The sequence below is a fragment of the Somniosus microcephalus genome, chromosome 9, assembly GCF_052327205.1.
Source record: "Somniosus microcephalus isolate GS21.2 chromosome 9, FLI_Smic_1.0, whole genome shotgun sequence".
In the NCBI taxonomy this organism is placed as follows: Eukaryota; Metazoa; Chordata; class Chondrichthyes; order Squaliformes; family Somniosidae; genus Somniosus; species Somniosus microcephalus.
This window is the reverse complement of record NC_140995.1, coordinates 106,727,050-106,747,548: the sequence shown is the minus strand read 5'-3', so window position 1 is coordinate 106,747,548 and position 20,499 is coordinate 106,727,050. Positions and strand designations below refer to the sequence as shown.

The 20,499-nt window shown below is 49.1% G+C and overlaps 1 protein-coding gene across 1 annotated transcript in view; it reads right to left on the bottom strand.

The window, feature by feature from the left end:
* Positions 1-20,499, bottom strand: part of LOC147112573 (exostosin-1-like) — a 903,087-nt gene that overhangs the window by 108,367 nt on the left and 774,221 nt on the right. Inside the window, exon 8 of the mRNA XM_085998197.1 lies at positions 18,899-18,994. Coding sequence (XP_085854323.1) covers positions 18,899-18,994 — 96 coding nt within the window. The remainder of the gene's footprint in view (positions 1-18,898; positions 18,995-20,499) is intronic.

The following is a 20,499-nucleotide window of genomic DNA, read 5'->3' as shown; positions in this document are numbered from 1 at the left end:
GGGGTGAGGTGAAGCTATGAATGTGAGGTGTGCCTATTGTTTGGTAGAGATTGTTGGTAGGTGGGAGGGGGGGGGAGTGGGGGTGCGGGGGGGTTGTGCATTGAGCAGTGTGTGAGGCTAGTGGTGCAGTTGGTAGGGGATGGCTTTTGAAGATGCATTCACCAACCTTGACCACTCGTTTGAGGTCATGAAACTTCTTTGGGCACTGGAGACAGGTCCTGGGGGGCGACATTGCTGGCAGTGACCGCTTCGGCGATCTGGTCCTGCATCCTTCTATGGAGGGCCCCCTGGCCCCCTGTGGGTAGAGGACCTCTCTTCCAGTGTTCACCCCCTGCACAAAGCTGGAGTGTTGCATCCTAGACCCTGGTTGCCCTTTCCCTGGCCTGTTGAGGCATTTGTGTTTGTGCTGAAGCACCTTTACCATGTTTTATGTGCAAGAAGGCAGTTCAGCTTTCAGAGCTGCAGACTGCCTAGTGCTGAAGGATTTTTTTTTGCAGAAGGCAGTTCAGCTTTATGTAAAGCCAGCCTCGCTCCAGCGACGTGAACTTCAGGCCCCTGCTGAGCGCACATCCTGTCAGCAGTGTGTTCATCGCTAGGCTATGCACTTCTAACATGGTCAATAGCAGGCAGCACCAAATTGACATGCTGCCTGCACTTTCTGAACGGGCGCGGGCATATGTCGCATCGCGGTGCCCACGCCCGTTTTCGGGCCGTATCGAATTTCACCCCCTATGACTTGCTGTCCTGATCCCAACCCCTCCGGCCAACATTAGGCCTAAATACACTTCTTATTGTTTTCGCTGCATTAAAAATGTCATCACAACACTGAATCTTCAGTGGATAGAGACCACTGGAATGCAAAAGGCCAGAAGAGTGTGAAGTTCAGCTTTGAGATGCAATTGGCCTAAAATTAACATAAGGGTTTAAATTACTATTAATCAGGCAGCAGGAGGCCTTCACCGTGTACTGAAGGAAGGTCCCTGGGCAGTCAGGTAAGTGGTTAGGAGGGAGGTCAGCAGGGCCTCAGGATCCTGCTCCTCTGGGCTGACAAGAAAAAAATATTTCTAAAAACTTACATTTTTGGGCCCCACCTGGCTCCGGTTCTGCTGGCCATCAGACTGGCCTGGCAGAGAAGCCAGAACCTTTAGTTTAGAGACTGAGTTAAGTTAACATGTGTTAAATTTGTTATTATTGTAATATTGTTATTCAGCCATAGACAGTGTGGTAATGACTTCTTGGGCTAGAAATTGGCCTCCTTAGTGCCTCCCGTTATCACTTTGGGGGGCGATAATGGGGCACTTACCACTTACCGTCCAGGTGCGGTGAGATGAATGACTCCCGCTAACTCGGCCGGGAGGTTTGTGGCGGCGGTAACTCTCTGCGCCACGATCTCCTGCGCCCGGAGATTGTGCCATCATTGCCGTGCACATCGCCCCGGACCCGAACTTCGGTAGCATCGCCGGGCGAAAATACCGACCGCTGCAGGAGGATTTGTTCGGGAGGCCGGGTGTTTTGGGGGCAGAAGTTAAAGGAGAGGTTGCCGAGGTAAGTAAGAAAATTTCTAAAATGGTTTTTCTCAATTTTTTTCAATTCTCCTGGACCACGATCGATCAGCCTGGCACTCTGCTGGAGAGCATGGGGCTGAACGGGCCGGATCGCGGCCGCCGTCAGGGACCAGCTAACTGGTCCCAATGCAGAGCCTGCAGCGATAGGCCTTTCCTTTAAGGGAGGGAAGGAGCCTCGGAACGCAGCAGTGCTGCACTTCTACTGCCCCGCCTGCATCCTTTAGCACTCCAGGAAGGAAGTGGAGCGCTTGATTTAGCGCTCCAGTTCCGTCATGCAGTGCAAACACCGAATATAGGAAAAGCTGGGAATCATTAGTGCCTGCCGCTAAGTTTCTCAGCTTTCAAAAGTTACCACGCCCAAATGAGACGATACCGAATTTCTAACCTCTTATTTTTATTTTTCCTTCTAGCATTTTGCTTATTTTTTCCTTTGCACATGACAGCTATTGCAATGTAACGCAAAAGTTCCAAAAATAATGGCCGGAATTTTCCGGGGTTCAGCAGGCGGGGTCGGTGGTGGGTCGGGTGGGAAATCTGATTGTTTTGACAGCGGGTCAGCACCTCTGTGCAGTGCTTGTCAGTGTTTGCAGCACCTCAATGCTGTAGAACAAGGACAGCACAACTGTCAAAAGAAAGTTGACCATGGTCCCTTTAAGGAAACCGGCTGATGATGTGCCATGAATGACACCACTAGACCCGCTTCCTCTAATTGGACTGGGAAACGCGCTGGGCAGGCTTAACAAGTCCCATCAACGTAAATTCATTTTCCAGAGCAAAATGGAGCCAGCAGCGGGGCCGCGGCCCACCACCGACATCGCCCGCTGAGGTGAGGAAAATCCAGCCCAAAAAATAATATACAGCTGGGGATTCTGGCGCAGTCTGACTTTTGAGTGTCAAAAGATGGTATCCCTAGTTAACAGATGTATATAATGATGAATAGAGCCCAAATTTCAATTGAGAAATGTTTTCATTGTCTCCCTCATTCTAGTACACATCTGTAACCCACTGATTTTCTTTTAGCTGAAGGGGAAAGCAGATTTGGGTATGGACTTCTCAGAGATTGCTACCAGTGATACTCTCTGATGTGCTGATAGGAACATATATAATGGGGTGCAAAGGACTTCGGTCCCAACTCTGGGAGTTAGGGCTCGATTTTCCTCTGCTATAGTGCCACACTCCCACCCATACCAGTGCCAATTTAAATATTCCTTCCTTGCCTGGTGCAAGGAAGTTCATCTGCTGCCCCTTGACCACTTTGCCACATGTAAATGACAGTGGGGAAGTGAAGCCAGGGCATCCGTCTGATTTCCCTACCACCAACACCAGAGACTGCCAGGAATGGGGTGCTGATAGACCCTGGGGCAGTGGATGATGGTCCATTGAAGCTCCTTTTGGAGTGAGATCACCCAATACTGAGAGCACTTCTCTCTCTTCTCAGGCCCCCAAACATCTTTAGGCCTCAACTCAGTCTGAGTTTAAACTAATAGGAAACATCAGATCTTCAGGGCTTTTCTTCCCTCCCTGCCCCACCTTAAATGTGGCTCCTTCCCTTCTAGTGCTGCAGCAGGTATCCCGACCTTCCTCTGGCCAACCCACCCAGAGGAAAATCCAGGCATTAATGTAATTTTATTGAAGTAGACACAAATACTAACAAAAGATATCCTAATTGTGGCAGATGAATTTGAGTGATGGGAAAGTTTAGTAGGAGTGTCAAAATTTTAACACCTAAATTACTGGGCTATCATCAGATTAAAGAAAATGATTTAGTTGGTATTGGCAGGATAAGGTTCGAGGTACGACCATAAGAAACTATGAAATAACAAAAAGTTAGCTGGCCTATAAAATGCCCCTTAAAATGGACCTTGTCCAACTCTTGCAAATGCATTTAAACTCCAATCAACTCCTAACCACAGGCAACACTTCCATCAAGGGAGAACCCCATCAAATTTTTTATGACCCCAAAGACAACCATGCCAAAACTCTAGGATATCAGTATAACATTATTCAAGTCTGATCTGGTGTATTCCAAATGTGGCATTGACATGGCAGATGGAGACCTATTACATCTGCCCACTTGTGTTACACCAGAATGTCCTGAGATATCCCCAGCATGCATAACTGGGCCTGTGCTTGTAGTTGGTGCAGGCTGAAGAATTCACAGGCAAATGTAAAATATTTTTAATCCCCCCCCACCGCCCAGATGATCCAGCAGAAGCCAGAAGGCCCTGATTTTGGCAGCCAGAGCGCTACAGCAGGACTCTAAGGCAAATGAACTAGGGAAAGAAAAACTGGGGTAGCTACCTCCTCACAGGCACAGCGTTATCACTATAAAATGTAAATCAAAGTACTAATGATTAACAGTCCTCACTTAATCTTCTTACTTTAATGCATGAAGACCGGAGATGATTCCATTACCGAATAGTTGCATGGGGAAGACTATTCTTTATTGTAATTTATTAGGAATTGAAGACAGAGGTTGAAGTTAAAAGGGACAATTATGTAGCCATGAGTTCATATAAGCTTGCACTGTTTGTAAGTTTAGCCCAAAGACACAAAAGAATTCAATATTGAAAACAAAACTCTTGTTTGAGTATGACTGAACGTAAGAACATAAGAATTAGGAGCAGGAGTAGGCCATACGGCCCCTCGTGCCTGCTCCACCATTTAGTAAGATCATTGCTGATCTTTTACCTCAACTCCACTTTCCCGCCTGGTCCCCATATCCCTGATTCACCTAGTGTCCAAAAATGTATCTATCACAGCCTTGAATATTCTCAATGATTCAACACCCACAACCCTTTGTGGTAGAGAATTCTAATGGTTCACAACCCTCTTGAGTGAAGAAATTCCTCTTCATCTCAGTCTTAAATGGCCAACCCCTTATCCTGAGACTATGTGCCGTAGTTCTTGACTCTCCAGCCAGGGGAAACAATCTCTCAGCATTTACCCTATCAATTCCCTTCAGAATTTTATTTATGTTTCAATGAGATCACCTCTCATTCTTCTAAACTCCAGAAAGTATAGGTCCAATCTACTCAATCATAAGAACATAAGAAATCAGAGCAGGAGCAGGCCATTCGGCCCCTCGAGCCTGCTCTGCCATTTAATGAGATCATGGCTGATCCGGCTTTGGCCTCAACTCCACTTTCCTGCCCACTCCCCATAACCCTTGACTTCCCTGTTGCTCAAAAATCTGTCTATCTCAGCCTTGAATATATTCTGGTCCCAACGCGTGAGTACGGACGGTGTACTCACGCGTGGGCCCGTTGGAAGTGCCAGATTTCAGCGTGCACAGCGCATGCGCGGGAAACCGGCATTTCCTCCAAGGGGTTCAGAGGTCCAACGCGTGCGCGCAGGACTCTGTGCGCACGTGTTGAACTTCCTTCTTTTTGACAGGTTTGCCCGTGTGCAAGGGCCTGAACTTTTTAGACATATAAAAAGGAGGCGTAAGAACTTGATTCTTGAAGGTAAGTGGTCTATTATTTAAAATTATAACATTTTTTCCACAGCTTTATTGTTTTTAAGGACTTTACAGTAAGGTAAGTTTATTTTTAGACCCGATTTCTTAAGAAATTATTTTTTTCAAAAATTTGATTAATTGTTCAAAATAGTTTTTTAAAGTTATTTATAGTTTATTTAATTATTGGGATGTTTTTTTAAATTTTATTTAAAGTTAAACTAGTCTTTTGGGCGCCCGTACTTTTCATGAGTTTGACAGTTCTTACTATCAAACTCATGAATGAAGTTTCCCCTCCCCTGATTGGCTGCACAGTGCTCACCTGATCCCAGCCGGCACATCGCACTAACTACGCCGCTGGATCAGGCAAGCACATCGTGCCGACATCTGAACCGGGCCAGTGACAGGAATTCCAAGCAGGCCCGGGCTTCAGATGTCGGCACGCCGGGTGAGTGCACATCGGGGGCTTGCACGCGCGGCAAGCCCCCGATCCTAATTTCTGGCCCATTCAATGACTCAGCTTGCACAGCTCTCTGAGGTAAAGAATTCCAAAGATTCACGATCCTCTGAGAGAAGAAATTCCTCCTCATCTCCGTCTTAAATGGGCGACTATGCCCCCTTGTTCTAGATTCCCCCACAAGGGGAAACATTTTCTCAGCATCAGCCCTGCCCAACCCCCTCAGAATCTTATATGTTTCAATAAGATCTCCTCTCATTCTTCTAAACTCCAATAAGTATAGGCCCAACCTGCTCAACCTTTCTTCATAAGACAACCCCGTCATCTCCAGAATCAACCTCGTGAACCTTCTCTGAACTGCCTCCAATGCAAGTAAATCCCTCCTTAAATAAGGGGACCAAAACTGTATGCAGTACTCTAGGTATGGTCTCACCAGTGCCCTGTACAGTTGTAGCAAGACTTCCCTACTTTTATACTCTATCCCCCTTGAAATAAAGACCAACATTCCATTTGTCTTCCTAATTATTTGCTGCACCTGCATGTTAACTTTTTGTGTTTCATGTACGAGGGCACCCAAATCCCTCTGTACCGCCGCAATCTGTAGTCTTTTTCCATTTAAATAATTTTTTTCTTTTCTAGTCTTCCTACCAAAGTGGATAACTTCACATTTTCCCACATTATACTCCATCTGCCAAATTCTTGTCCACTCACTTAGCCTGTCTATATCCCTTTGCAGATTCTTTATGTCCTCCTCACAACTTGCTTTCCCATAAATCTTTGTATCATCCGCAAATTTGGCAACAGTACACTCGGTCCCTTCATCCAAGTCATTAATAGTCATCCAAGTCAATCTCTCCTCATAGGATAATGATATTAAATTAAGATTGGTTTCCTAGCATAGCCTATTGTTTTTATTTTCATTTCATGTCTCTCATCTTTCATTGATAAAGCTATACAAAAATTTGTGTTATACGTTTATCAGATAATCTCAAATGAACTGAAACGTGTTGTTAAACTCCCAGTATTTGACATGTATTTGCTGGCCTGGCAGATTGCTGTGGTGTGTTCTGCTTTTAGTGTAATGGAATTGGCAAACAACATTTAGGCTTTTCTTCAATTCCCACTGGGGCATTTCTTTTCATCACTGCCTGTTGTCAAGCCAGCTGTTGCCTGCGGGGCATGCACACTTCAGTTCCACTTCTCCAATATAAATAATTCATCATGGAGGTACACGGGGGTCAGTAAGAAGCAAGCAGCTAGGGATCATAAACAGTCTTAAATGCAGACTTTTGCTAATTTTGCCTGTCAGCAGAGTTCACATAAATTTTACTGTTTTATTGAGCTGAAACATTTTGCAGTACTGTCCCTAATACAATTACTGTGTATTATGAAACATAAACTAAATTTACTAAAACCAGTTATATCTCTGCCCAGTCAATTGGATTTCTGCAGAACTAATGTAAGAAATGGAGCAGACTGGTGGTGTAGTAAATAAACAGTCACATGTCTGTGGTAGTGTGTTTGAGCCCCAGATGTGCCAACCTTCTTACCAGAGATTTATTCACCCCGTAAAACTCATTTCATCTTGTGGATTGGTCCTGCAGTGAACCTGGTTTCACTATTATCTTCTGATTCTCTCAACTTCCAAATCATAACCCAATTCTACCAGCAGTTGCCCTAAATTTCTTTTGCGACCACTGGGACCATGGTGTCTCCCATGATTAGCCAGTTTTGTAAGTTTTCACATCATACAATGTTATATTGAAACAAACACTAATATTACAGTGATAAATCTGCTCAGATGTTAGCATTGCTTTCTTCTTGGAGTATTAATCCTGAACTACAGAGATAAAGATTTAGGAGCCAAAAATTCTCAGTCTTTCTGGTGCACTCCTGTCATAACTCTGGCAAGAGTGAGGCGGCAGTGCCAGAAAATAGGCAAGGCCCTGGATACGCCAGGTCCCGGCATGTGCTGAGAGCTCCCACTGAACCTTGTTTAATGGCATTGCCGATGGTGGGGGCAGGGACTCCCTACGTTGGTAGTCCCGTGACCTTGGCCTTGCAGAAACTCAAGGCATCTTCTGAGGCCAGTATGCCCAGTGAGAAGAGGCATACATGTCCATTTCCTGGAAGAAGCGGAACCCACCTGGACCGTAGCCTGGCAAAAGGGTAACTTTTTTTGGAGGACATACAAAGAGCATTCTTTCTTGGGGGCGGGGTGGGGGGGGAGAGGAGAGAATGGCAGCTCTAGGACCACGCGAAGTTCCATGAATTTTCTGGCCCAAGTAAAAGGCGGACACTCAAGATGCTCTCCTGTGATGCCGGCCCCCACCATGGGCATTCAAATAAGGTGACCTCCTTCTGACCCTGCATACTCTGGCAGGATCAGCGCAGGAGGTCATCAGTGGTCATAATCCCAACGTAATTCCTGGGATCGTGGCCCATGGATTTTCAGGACCTTTAGAAGAAATTTTAATTAAAAATGAAAAAAGGTTAAAGAAAAACTTGCAGCTGCACAGTGCCTTATCACATCTCTCAGAAACATCAAAGTGCTTCATTCACAATAAATTACTTTGAAGTGCAATGACTTATATAGGAAGACACCACATCAAGAACCCATAAACATTAATTAGATGAATGACTAGTAAATCTGTTTTTGGTGGTGTTGATTAGGAGAAGAATACTGGCTTTGACACCAAGAGAACTTCCTACTCTTCCTCCTACAATGCTATGGGTTATTTAATATTTACTTGAATCACTGGAATAGGGCCTTGGGGGAAGGGGGGGCACCTGCTCAGTACTGTACTGGAGTGGCACACTAGAATATGTGCTGGTACCCTGTAGTAGATGTTACACCCATAACCCTCTGGCTCAGAGACAAGAGTGTTAGCAACTGTGCCAAGGTGACAAGTTTTAAACACTTAATTCCAGTCTTGTTTCCCCTCTTCTCTCTTTCCCATTCATTCTTTCAAAGTTTTATTTTGTTTTAAACATTAATTTTATTTTTTTCTACCAGATCATTTATATTCTTTACTAAATAACAACAGAAAATGCTGGAAAAACTCAGCAGGTCAGGCAACATCCGTGGAGAGAAATTTGAGTTGACGTTTCGGGTCGAACCCTTCTTCAAAACAGTTTTGAAGAAGGGTTCGACCCGAAACGTCAACTCAAATTTCTCTCCACGGATGTTGCCTGACCTGCTGAGTTTTTCCAGCATTTTCTGTTGTTATTTCGGATTTCCAACATCCGCAGTATTTTGCTGTCGTATATTCTTTACTAGCTGGAGTGCCCGGCGGTGCCGAGGGTTTTTTGAGGGCATGTTGTTGTTGGAAGAGAGAGAGAGAGAGACTGGAGAGAGAAGAGAGAGACTGGGGGGGAGAGAGCGACTGGGGGGAAGGGGGGGAGAGAGCGACTGGGGGAAAGAGAGAGAGAGAGAGACTGGGGGAGGAGAGAGAGACTGGGGGGAGAGAGAGACTGGGGGGGAGAGAGTGACTGGGGGGAAGAGAGAGAGAGAGAGACTGGCAGGGAGAGAGAGAGAGGGAAAGAGAGAGGGGGAGGGAGAGAGAGAGAGAGAGACTGGGGGGAGAAGAGAGAGTTGGGGGGGAAGAGAGAGAGAGAGAGACTGCTGGATTTAGTTCGGGATTAGCCTGGAGAGAGGGGGGGAAGGAGCGCCTCAGGCCTGGCCTGATGGACCCCTGCGAAGAAAGGAAGGAAGAAGGCGAGCTCTCCCTCCCTCTCCCCCCCCATCACTCTTTCCCTCCCTCACCCTCTCTCTCTCCCTCCCCCTGTCTCTCCCTGCTTTACTCTCTCTCCCTCCCTCCCCTCCCCTCTCCTCTCCCTCCCTGCCCCTCTCCTCTCCCTCCCTCCCCCTCTCCTCTCCCTCCCTCCCCCTCTCCTCACCCTCCCTCCCTCCCCCTCTCCTCACCCTCCCTCCCCCTCTCCTCACCCTCCCTCCCCCGCTCCTCTCCCTCCCTCCCCCTCTCCTCACCCTCCCTCCCCTCTCCTCTCCCCCTCTCCCTCCCCCTCCCTCCCCCTCTCTCTCCCTCCCCCTCCCTCCCCCTCTCTCTCCCTCCCTCCCCCTCTCTCTCCCTCCCCTCTCTCTCCCTCCCCCTCTCCCTCCCTCCCCCTCCCCCTCTCTCTCCCTCCTTGCTCTCTCTCCCTCCCCCTCTCGTCTCTCTCCCTCCTCTCCCTCCTTCCCTCCCTCCTCTCCTCTCCTCTCCCTCCTTCCCTCCCTCCCTCCCTCCTCTCCCTCCCTCCTCTCTCCTCACCCTCCCTCCCCCTCTCCTCCCCCTCCCTCCCCCTCTCCTCTCCCTCTCCCTCCCTCCCCCTCTCCTCTCCCTCCCTCCCTCCCTCTCCCTCCCCCTCTCCTCTCCCTCCCTCCCCCTCTCCTCTCCCTCCCTCCCCCTCTCCTCACCCTCCCTCCCCTCTCCTCTCCCCTCTCCCTCCCCCTCCCTCCCCCTCCCCCTCTCCCTCCCTCCCCCTCTCTCTCCCTCCCCCTCTCTCTCCCTCCTTGCTCTCTCTCCCTCCCCCTCTCGTCTCTCTCCCTCCTCTCCCTCCTCTCCTCTCCCTCCTTCCCTCCCTCCCTCCTCTCCTCCCCCTCTCTCTCCCTCCTTGCTCTCTCTCCCTCCCCCTCTCGTCTCTCTCCCTCCTCTCCCTCCTCTCCTCTCCCTCCTTCCCTCCCTCCCTCCTCTCCCTCCCTCCTCTCCCTCCCTCCTCTCTCCTCACCCTCCCTCCCCCTCTCCTCCCCCTCCCTCCCCCTCCCTCCCCCTCTCCTCTCCCTCTCCCTCCCTCCCCCTCTCCTCTCCCTCCCCCTCCTCCTCTCCTCTCCCTCCCCCTCCCATCCTCTCCCTCCCCCGTCTCTCCCTGATTTCCTCTCTCTCCCTCCCTCCCCCTCTCCCTCTCCCTCCCTCGCCCTCTCTCCCCCTCTCTCTCTCCCTTTCCTCCGAGCCCGGACGCGGTGAGCCGAAGCCCCCGTGTGCGGATCAGCGCCTCAGGGCCGGCCGGTGCGCGGCCGAGCGCGTGAGGCCCGGCCCGACTCTCAGGTCCTGCTCTGGTCCGCCGCCGACATTCACGCGCTCGCTGTCTCCCGCCCCGCCAGCCTTTACCAAGGTGGCGGCGATGGCTACGCTCGGCTCAGTGCCGCCACGCCAGCCTTTACCAAGATGGCGCCGATCGCGGGCCGCTGGTTTGGAATCGGGCCCAGCGGGACGGGCGGTGCCTAGCTCGGGCGTGGCTGGCGAGGAGAGGCCGAGGCTTCGAGGCCTGCAGGCAGCTCATCCACCACAAGGGGGGGAAAGCCTGAGTCCCCTTTGCAAAAGGATTTTTTTCCCTTTTAAAACCAACTTTTTTTTTGCTGGAAAATTATATTTCAAAATAAACACACAGAAAGTGGGAAAAATAAATCAATAGTTAGGAATCAAGATGGCGGCCACTCACCTCAGCTCAGAAGGATTAGGCCCGCCCACACACGCAATGAAATGCCCCCCGTGATGCACCGATTGGTCAACCATCAGGTCACTCACTGTAGGATTGGTCAACCATCACGTCACTCAACACTATCCCCTGTAGGATGGCCCGCCCACACACACAATGAACCCCCCCCCCCCCCCGTGATGCACCGATTGGTCAACCATCACGTCACTCAACGCTATCCCCTGTACGATTGGTGAACCATCACGTCACTCAACGCTATCCCCTGTACGATTGGTCAACCATCACGTCACTCAACGCTAATGAGTGGAATTTTTACCGTTTTTTGAACCTTTTTTGTATACTGTCCGAACAATTTTTGTCTGACCAAAAAGTAAATACGCCTATTAGACTCCCCTAATGATAAGCTTTCTTTTGATATAACATATGTGTGGGTACGCTCTATAACTTTTGATTGTATAGCCGGACAGACAGACAGTCAAACAGACAGACAAACAGACAAACTCTTTTATATATATAGATTTGTCTAAAAACTAGTTTTGAACCCCTTTGGCACCTTCTCAATTTTTTATGTGGTAACAACATTTAAAAAGTGGGTCTTGATTGGGTAAAGCATTAATTTTGGTCTCCTTTTAGCCAATCAAAAGACAGAAGAATATAGACTGACATAGTCATATCACAAGCATAACCAAATCAATCTCTGATATGGTTTTACATGCATGGATGACACGTAAACTTGGCATCAGCCTATAAAGGAAGAGTGTGCCTGGACAAAAGTGCCCATCTGAGATGCACTATGGGTTAAACTTTGAGTCTGGAACTAAAATTCTTTTAAGTGCACCTTTTGAAAGAATCTACAAACTCATCTTGGACTATACATAGTGCAGTATCTTCCATATTAATTGCCATTTGTGAGAAGCTCTTTCTAAATGTTCATTTTGCAAGAAGCTGTTTAATTTTGAGAGCGCGTCCTATAGTTCTACATTCTTGAATCATTTCAGAAGGGTTGCAAGTTTCTATCTTTTCCATTCCCTTCATCGTTGAAAAACAATGCAAGCCATATCTTCTCCCATCCTTCCCTAAAGAAAACAATCTTGGTTCTCTTTAGTGGATCTAAATTTTAAAAAATCATCTTAGTTGCTCTTCTCTGAAACTTCTCCCTATGATTGTTACTTTAGAGGCACGACGCCCAAAATGAGGTTGTACTAATGTATTGTGCAAAGTTAGTGTTGCACACTTTGCTCATACTCTGTGTGCCTTTCTCAGTCATTAGCTTGATGACAAAAATCAAAAATGTCCAATGACAATTTAATTTTAATTTCCTAATCTCTCCTATGAATTTCCCTTTCTTTCCTAATTTGCATGTTAGTAATCCCCATCTGTGTTTAATATTCAACTTTATCTTTTACAGGCTACACATATTGTTTAAAAGTCTCCCAATTACTGGAATGACATTAAGATACAGCCATGGTGGATGATTAGCAATTACTGTACCACATTTTTGCTGGGATTCATTTCATATGGTCTCCAGTGGTGTTAGTGTAGTTCCAGAAATAAGGTTAGTATTCATTTTAAACGTAACTTTCTTTGTGGCAGTGCCTTGCTGCAGAGTATATGTCTCGCCTCCAATATTTAAAAATAAAGGCCTAGAAATTCATTGACGCCACTTTTGGGGCGCTAAAGTGGGGCGTCCGCTAAAGTTTGCGGCCGCCGCCAAATCGATGCCACTTCTCCGATATTCATTAGCTTCGCCCTAGGAGTTCGGGCGAGCGCTAAAACTGCTGCTGGACGCCTCTCTTTGGGCGCTAAGCCGGAGGTGGTGATCGATAGCGCCGAGGCCGGGCGCAGCGCAGGTGCGGCCATCTCGTGATTGACAGCAGACACCCTGGCGCCGGCCAGCTCTTAAGGGGGAAGGGTCGACTGTGTCTGCTGCCACGCCCTGGATAGTGGAGCCCTCCAGCTAGGCCTGAACACTGCTGCTGGACCCAAATAGCGCCTGAAGACATGGAGAAGGCCCGTGAACGTGCGCAGCGCTTCTCAGAGCGTGATCTGAGTGTGCTGCTTGCTGCTGTGGAGAAGAGGCGCCATGTTTTGTACCCGGACAGTGGCAAGAAGGCGACGGTCCGCGTCTACAGGAGAGCCTGGAGGCATGTCGCCAGCAAGCTGTCAGCCAACAGCGACGTCCCCAGGACTGGTGCCCAATGCCGCAAAAAGTTAAATGACCTCACACGCATTGTCAGGGTGAGTACCCTTTCCAGTGACCTCCTCATCCTTGCATGTGCACCTCACATTATGGGCAAAGGGACCTGAAAGCTCTAATGGCCAGCCTTCATCCAGCAGCTATGGGACAGGCATGAGCATCAATTGCACATTCTGCACTTAACACACTGGCCAAGCTATTCCACCATGGGAGGCATTGCACACCAGATCATGGCGACACACTGGCCAGGCTATTCCACCATGGGAGGCATTGCACACCAGATCATGGCAACACACTGGCCAGGCTATTCCACCATGGGAGGCAGTGCACACCAGATCATGGCGACACACTGGCCAGGCTATTCCACCATGGGAGGCAGTGCACACAAGATCACGGCGACACACTGTACTTAGAGGCCGTCCTTTCTCTTGCAGGCCAAGCTGGCGAATAATCGCAAGAGCCGGACTGCGACCGGGGGAGGCCGACCCCATATCCAGCCACTCACCGACCTGCAACATCGCGTGGAGCGCCTCATGGGTGGCCGGGTGATTGGGCCCGTTACATGTGGAGATGCCGACCCTGTTCTGGGCAGCAATGGTAAGGACATCACCTTTTGCACCTCTCTCGTCCCACTTGCGCATCAGATCTACATCCTTTGCCACTGTCCGACCAATGTGCTGAATGCCACCACTCATGCATCCCGCACTGACGCCCTCTCCTCACTCTAAAGCTACTCTTGTGCCTTCCTGCTTTCAGATGGTCAAGAGGAGGTCCCTCAACTTGCCAGTGACAGACCCTCCGAAGAGGAGCAGGAGGAGGAGCAAGAGGAAGGCGGCCCATCAGGGGAACCCTCAGCCGCGGCCACCCAGGCCAATGTAGGGGACACGTCTTCCCTGGAGGGCAGCGTGGCGGAAGTGTCGAAGGGGAGGGGAGCTCCTGGGACCTGCGTGCTGCAGAAAGGCGGGAGGGGGGTGGAAGCTCGGCGGCCTTCTCCCCAGAGGGGGGATGCGTCGGAGGGGAGTCCAATTGCTGGGCCCAGCGGCCTCCAGCAACGCAGGAAGGGTCGGCCAGCTCGGCGGCCTTCTCCCCAGAGGGAGAGTCCGGCCTCCAGTCAGGAGATGCTCTTCGCCAAGGAGATGGAACGCCTCGAAGACTTGTCCGCGGACTCGGAGCGCCGGCACACGGAGCTCATGGCGGCAGTGGCACGGTTGCCTGAGTCCATCGATTCCCTCTCTCGGAGTGTGGCCGAGTTCGGGCCCTCAGAGGCCACCAGTCGGGCGGAATACCGGGCAGATCAGGCAGCGAGTCGGGCAGAATTCGGGGCAGCTCTGTCAGCGACTGGCCAGGTGATCAGTGGTGCCGTCCAGTCACTGGCTGCTCTGATGCGGTCAGTGAACAGGTCAACACGGGCACTCACTGCTGCCACACTTGCTGTGTCAGCCAGGCATCGCCAGGGCACCCGGCGCGCTGCAGCAGGACAGCGGTCTGTCCCTCGGCAGATTGGTGCGCATGCTGCAGTGCTGGCCCGGGCGAGTGCCAGTGTCTCAGGCGACCAGCGAGCGCCTGCCATCCGCCAGCTTGCCGCCATTCCTCCAGCCGCCACTGCCACTCCCCCAGTGGAGCTGCCAGGAGCTGCTGCAGCAACTGATGCTGGCCAGCCACAGCTGCAGCAATCAACAGCCGCCCGCTCGACGGCCAGACCTCGACTAGGCCGACCCCCAAGGGCATCTGCCGTCACGACATGTGCCCCTCAGGAGCCTGCCCCCAGCCTTGCAGCAGCCAATGGCCTTACTTTGAGGCGGAGCAGCAGGGCGGGCAGGGGCCACCCAAAGATGGCCAAGGCATCGCCCTAGCGGGCCAAATAGTCGAATGTGTGGCCATTTGTGTTTGTTTCTTGAGGCCGAGAATTGGATGTTTGTTTTTTGAAGGCCGATGATGTGATGTTTGTTTTGGACGAAGGCCGAGAATGACGGCCATTTTAGTTGCCCTATTTTGTTAATCCTCTCCAGGTTGTGGGAGCGAGTAATGTGTTTGAGTGTTTTTTGGGGGTTTCGTCTGTTTTTGGTTTTCATGTGGGAAGGGCCCAGAGTTTGTACAATAAAGCATTTTATTTATTCACATTGTCCATGTTTGATCTTTGAAGTGTTTGTTGCCTTAACCGGCTGAGGGCTTGCGGAGTGGCTGCAATCATGTTCTATCATTGGCACAAGCCATTCCCTGACAGGGGGCCTAGAAGTGACGTTCAATAAGCCGCCGACGGGCGGCCCTTGGACCTTGTGCGTCCCTCCTGGGCTGGTACTCCTCGTCCTCGTCGTCCTCTTGCTCCTCCTGCTCCTCCTCCTGAGGTGGTGGTCCAACGTGAGGTGGCAGTGCCTGAGTCCTGCGGATAGCCAGGTTGTGCAGCATGCAGCAAACGACGACGAATTGGGAGACTCGATCCTGCGAATACTGGAGGGCTCCCCCGGAGCGATCGAGACAGCGGAACCGTTGCTTGAGCACGCCGATTGTTTGTTCTATGAGGTTCCTCGTCGCTTGATGGCTCTCGTTGTATGCCTCTTCAGCAGGGGTCGTGGGCGCGCGGAGCGGGGTCATGAGCCAGGTACACAAAGGATAGCCTTTGTCCCTGATAAGCCATCCTCTTTGGGGAGGCTGTGCCTGGAACATGTCAGCCACAGTTGTCTGTCGCAGGATAAAGGCATCGTGGCTGCTGCCTGGAAAGCGGGCATTGACAGCTAGGATGCGCTGCCTGTGGTCACACACCAGCTGTACATTGAGGGAATGGCAGCCCTTCCGGTTGCGGTAATCCTCGGCATGCTCAAGAGGTGCCCGCAAAGCCACATGCGTGCAGTCAATGGCGCCCTGCACCATGGGGAAGCCCGCTATTCTTGCAAACCCCACTGCACGCTGCTGCTGCTTGTCCAGGGTCATGGGGAAGGAGATGAATTGATGTCTCCTTCTGAAAAGGGTTTCGGTCACCTGGCGGATGCAGCAATGCACGGCGAACTGGGAGATGTTAGCGATGTCCCCAGTAGCGGATTGGAAGGAGCCGGAGGCATAGAAGTTGAGAGCCACCATCACCTTCACTGCCACCGACAGAGACGTCCTGCGCATCAGCTGTGGCTGCAGATCTCTCTGAAGCAGCCGGCAGATGTCTGCAACCACCTCCCTTCGGAATCGCAGCCTCCTAACACACATCGCGGCAGACATGGTCAGATAGGAGGTCTGCTGGCGGTATACCCTGCGTGGGTAAGGCCTCAGTTGGCGACGCCTGTTGCCCCCTCTGCGTCTAGCCAGGGCTGCCACTCTCTCACGGCGTCTGTAAGCCCTTCTGGCATAAGGCTGAAATTCAGCGTTGCCACCCAATGCAGCCCCCATTATATGCTGGCAAACACTGAGCTCTGAATGAAGGCAAAGATAATTGGTAAGCTCTGGCCTGAGCCAAAAATACCTGTCCAAGTGTTGGTCCAAACCAGTAAACTCTCCTCCTTGGTCTCTGTCCAAAAAACCGTTGCACAAGAGTGAATGCTGCAAAATGGCTGGCCTTTATACTGCTGGGTAAGTGCCCTTTAATTTGCGCTCCCCGCGGCCCGGCTGGCCTGTGTACCGTTCCACTTCACAGTCGCTCGGGCCGCCCGGCGCACAATGGGCCGGCGTGAGTGAAGTTCCGGTTTGGGGCGCACAAAGGGCGTTGCACTATTGAATGACGTCATGATCTGCGCGCGCAGCAGGGCGCGCGCTAAGACTTTGCGTCGGCGCTAAATGTGTCCTGAAGTTGGGGAGAGGCGCAGATCGCGCTGCGCCCGGGCGATAAGCGCCTAGCGCTCAAGATCTACTCCTCCTAAGGCGCTAACGGCTGGCGCACCCAACTGAATTTCTAGGCCAAAATGTTTAATTCCCTTTTTTTCAGTAGGCTAGTTTCCATATTTGGTGACTCTTCAATTTAAATCCCTTTGAGGCCCTGAGCAGTGTTGTACGCTAGGGATGCACAGGCGCCTGTGCATCCAGCATTGCTTGGGTGTAAATGCAGAAACAGATGTTGTATGAAGTATTTCCCTGATTTGCATGGCATCATAACACACCTGCTCCTGCCTCTGGCTGGCTATTATGACAGGGGGTGGACTTGCTGTTAATGGGCCCCACCCCAAATTTCACGCCTGGCCTGCCCAGGAAGGGCTCCATTTAAGTGGAAATTCAGGGTCGTTGTTTCACTTCTCACACAACTCACAAGGCCACAAGAAATGCTGAGATATAATAAATTAACATATGAATGACAGTAAGATTTTATGGCTGGGATTTTCCAATTGTTCTTGTTTTAAGTACAGTCCTGGCAGGAAGGGACTTCTGCCCGTCATGTAGATGTGCTCTTGATCATAGAAATTTACAGCACAGCAGGAGGCCATTCAGCCCATCATGTCTGCGCCAGCTGACAAAGAGCTATCCAGCCTAATCCCACTTTCCAGCTCTTGGTCTGTAGCCCTGTAGGTTCTGGCAGTTCAAGTGCATAGCCAAGTACTTTTTAAATGTGACCAAGTACTTTTTAAATGTGATGAGGGTTTCTGTCTCTATCACCCTTTCATTGAGTGAGTTCCAGACCCCCACCACCCTCTGGGTGAAAAAAAGTTCTCCTCAACTACCCTCTAATCCTTCTACCAATTACTTTAAATCTATGCCCCCTGGTTATTGACCTCTCTGATAAGGGAAATAGGTCCTTCTTATCCACTCTATCTAGGCCCTTCATAATTTTATACACCTCAATTAAGTCTCCCCTCAGCCTCTTCTGTTCCAAAGAAAACAACCCCAGCCTATCCAATCTTTCCTCATAGCTAAAATTCTCCAGTCCTGGCAACATCCTTGTAAATCTCCTCTGTACCCTCTCTAGTGCAATCACATCTTTCCTGTAATGTGGTGACCAGAACTGTAGGCAGTGCTCTAGCTGTGGTCTAACTAGTGTTTTATACAGCACCAGAATTTCTGCCCAAGGCCCGTTTACATGCAAAATGGACAGAAAGTCGTCCGGGCTCCATTACAAGCGTGCAAACCTCCCGCCCAGTTGCTTATTTATATCCAGGCACAAAAGAGGAAAATCTGCTTCCAAAGGTCAGAGGTGAAAGGACACTATTACAGTCCGCCACCCATAACCATGTCTCCAATCGTTATATCATAACCACTGTGTCTTAATGCTCCACCACCACTATAATATAGTCATTTTTCAGTTTGCTGTTAAATCTTATATGGTGAATTGATTCAGATGCTATATTTAAAAGGAATCTTGTATTACCTGAATACATTTATTTCCTTAAGGGTTCCATCTATTCCCAAACAATTGAAACTGAACATATTCAGCACCTTCATTTATTTGTGCAAATAGCACCGTGATGGCCTGCTCACATTTACATTGTTCAGAGTTGCCTATAAAGATCCCTCTGCCCTTGTTTACCATGAACTCTACCCAAATTGATTCTGACAGTTTACCATTAAGACTCAGCTCTTCTTTCGTGTTCGCTGTCAATTCTTCCACTACAGTTCCATTAACTTAAAGCTGATCTGTGCTAGAAGAAATCACACTTACCTCAAAACCTACTTCAGTTATTAGTATAGCTGCTAGAAGACACTGCCTACCTTGCCAGGAAACTTGGCCCTAAAATAATAAATATTTACTCGTAGCTTTCTGCAGGTATAAGAGTGACATTACATTGCTCGGCCATTTAAGAGCGACCAAGATGTGTTGTTTTCAATTGAAAATATTCTTACAGTACTAAACATTGTGAGGATGTTAAAAACAGACCCACCTTACTCTCTCCTTCAATTACAGTAATAGGCACTGGGGTGGAGGGCCACTTGCTCTTGGACGGTAAAGGCCTATCACAGTTCCATAACACTATAATCTTAAAAAAAGTATACACATTAATATTCATTTCAAATTAAAAACATATTTCTTTTATAGGTGCATGATCTGAAGAGACCTGAGAGAAACAGAGGGAAATTTTCCTGAAATAATTTTTTTTTCAAGTATTAGCTCTTTTAATATTTTCTTCCAAAAACATATAGACAACTCAATTCATCTTACATGCTAATATAAACAAAATATGCTTTTCAAAATTATGACTCATGTGTTATTCTGGATACCATAATAGATTAAAGAAAATGTATTAAACGATTAATAATACTTGCTTAAAAATGAAGTTAATTTTGAAATTCAGAAAATAGCTAGAATCACAATCAGCCTTTGTTTATTTTTTCATTAGTCCATTTAATGAACTGAGCATTTTTTTAAACCACGAGTACTGATTAATTATTGGGAGAATTGTCTTGAGCTCAGTTTGAGAAGTAGGCCTAGAAATTTGTCTCGGGCAGTGGCGCAAAGTGCGCGGTATTGGATCGGCCGCTCGTTATACGCAACGCCTGATATTCAGTTCCATTGCAGTCGATGCTGCCTGTGTTGCGCCACCGCCGATGTTCTCCCTAAGCCGCGGAGCTGCGCCGCTCCAGGGAACCCGGGCAGCTGGCTTGCTGTCTTTTCAGTACGAAAACCGCACATGCGTGGTATTTTGAGTGGGCGCCAAAAAAACCAATAAGAGATGAATTTCTACCCCCAATCTTTGAAATGATGATCACTGAACCACCATGGTTAAAGTATTGGACCTCGTCCCTTCAGGCTTGGTAATTCCACCCAGTCAGTTCTTGATATTATTAACGCTCATTTTCATTAAAAAAAATACATTTTTCTTAGATTTAGAACGACATAAACAATGTTAAATTAGACGTGATTTTCAGCTTCTCTGATGGTTCGCTTGGTAAATTCACTGGATCTGAATCACACAGACCCGAAAGGTTCCAGTTCAGTCACATCTGTGTTCCTCTTTTGGTCAGTCACATCTGTGTTAAGCTAGTTGATCTCAGTCATGGTGACAGTCAGGATGTTATAACTGGCTTCACTGTCCCTGGAGGTAAAAAAAAAAAGCAGCCAGGCTTCCCATTTCTGACTGCAACCCAGTAACTCCCACTGGGAAGCACATTTGTGTGGATGTTGGGTGCGGCTGGGTCAGACTAAAATGCTCCCCCCCCGCCTCCCCCTGTGATTGATACCCCGCCAACATTCATTGCCTTGCCTAGTATTCGGCAGAAGATTGGCGGAAACCTTGGATACACCAAAGTTACACCAAAGATTGAGAGAACGGCGAGGACATTATGGGTGGTGAATTATATTCTTCGGTGTCTGGGTGGATGCCACCTGCAGAAAGTTTTCATTTTTGACACTTCATTTTGTGCATTTTCCAGCATTTTGGATTCTGCGATAGTTGCAGTTAGGATGCTATAACTAGCCTCATGTGCCTGTGCTGGCTCTTTGGAAGAGCTATCCAATTAGTCCCACTCCTCTGCTCTTTCCCCA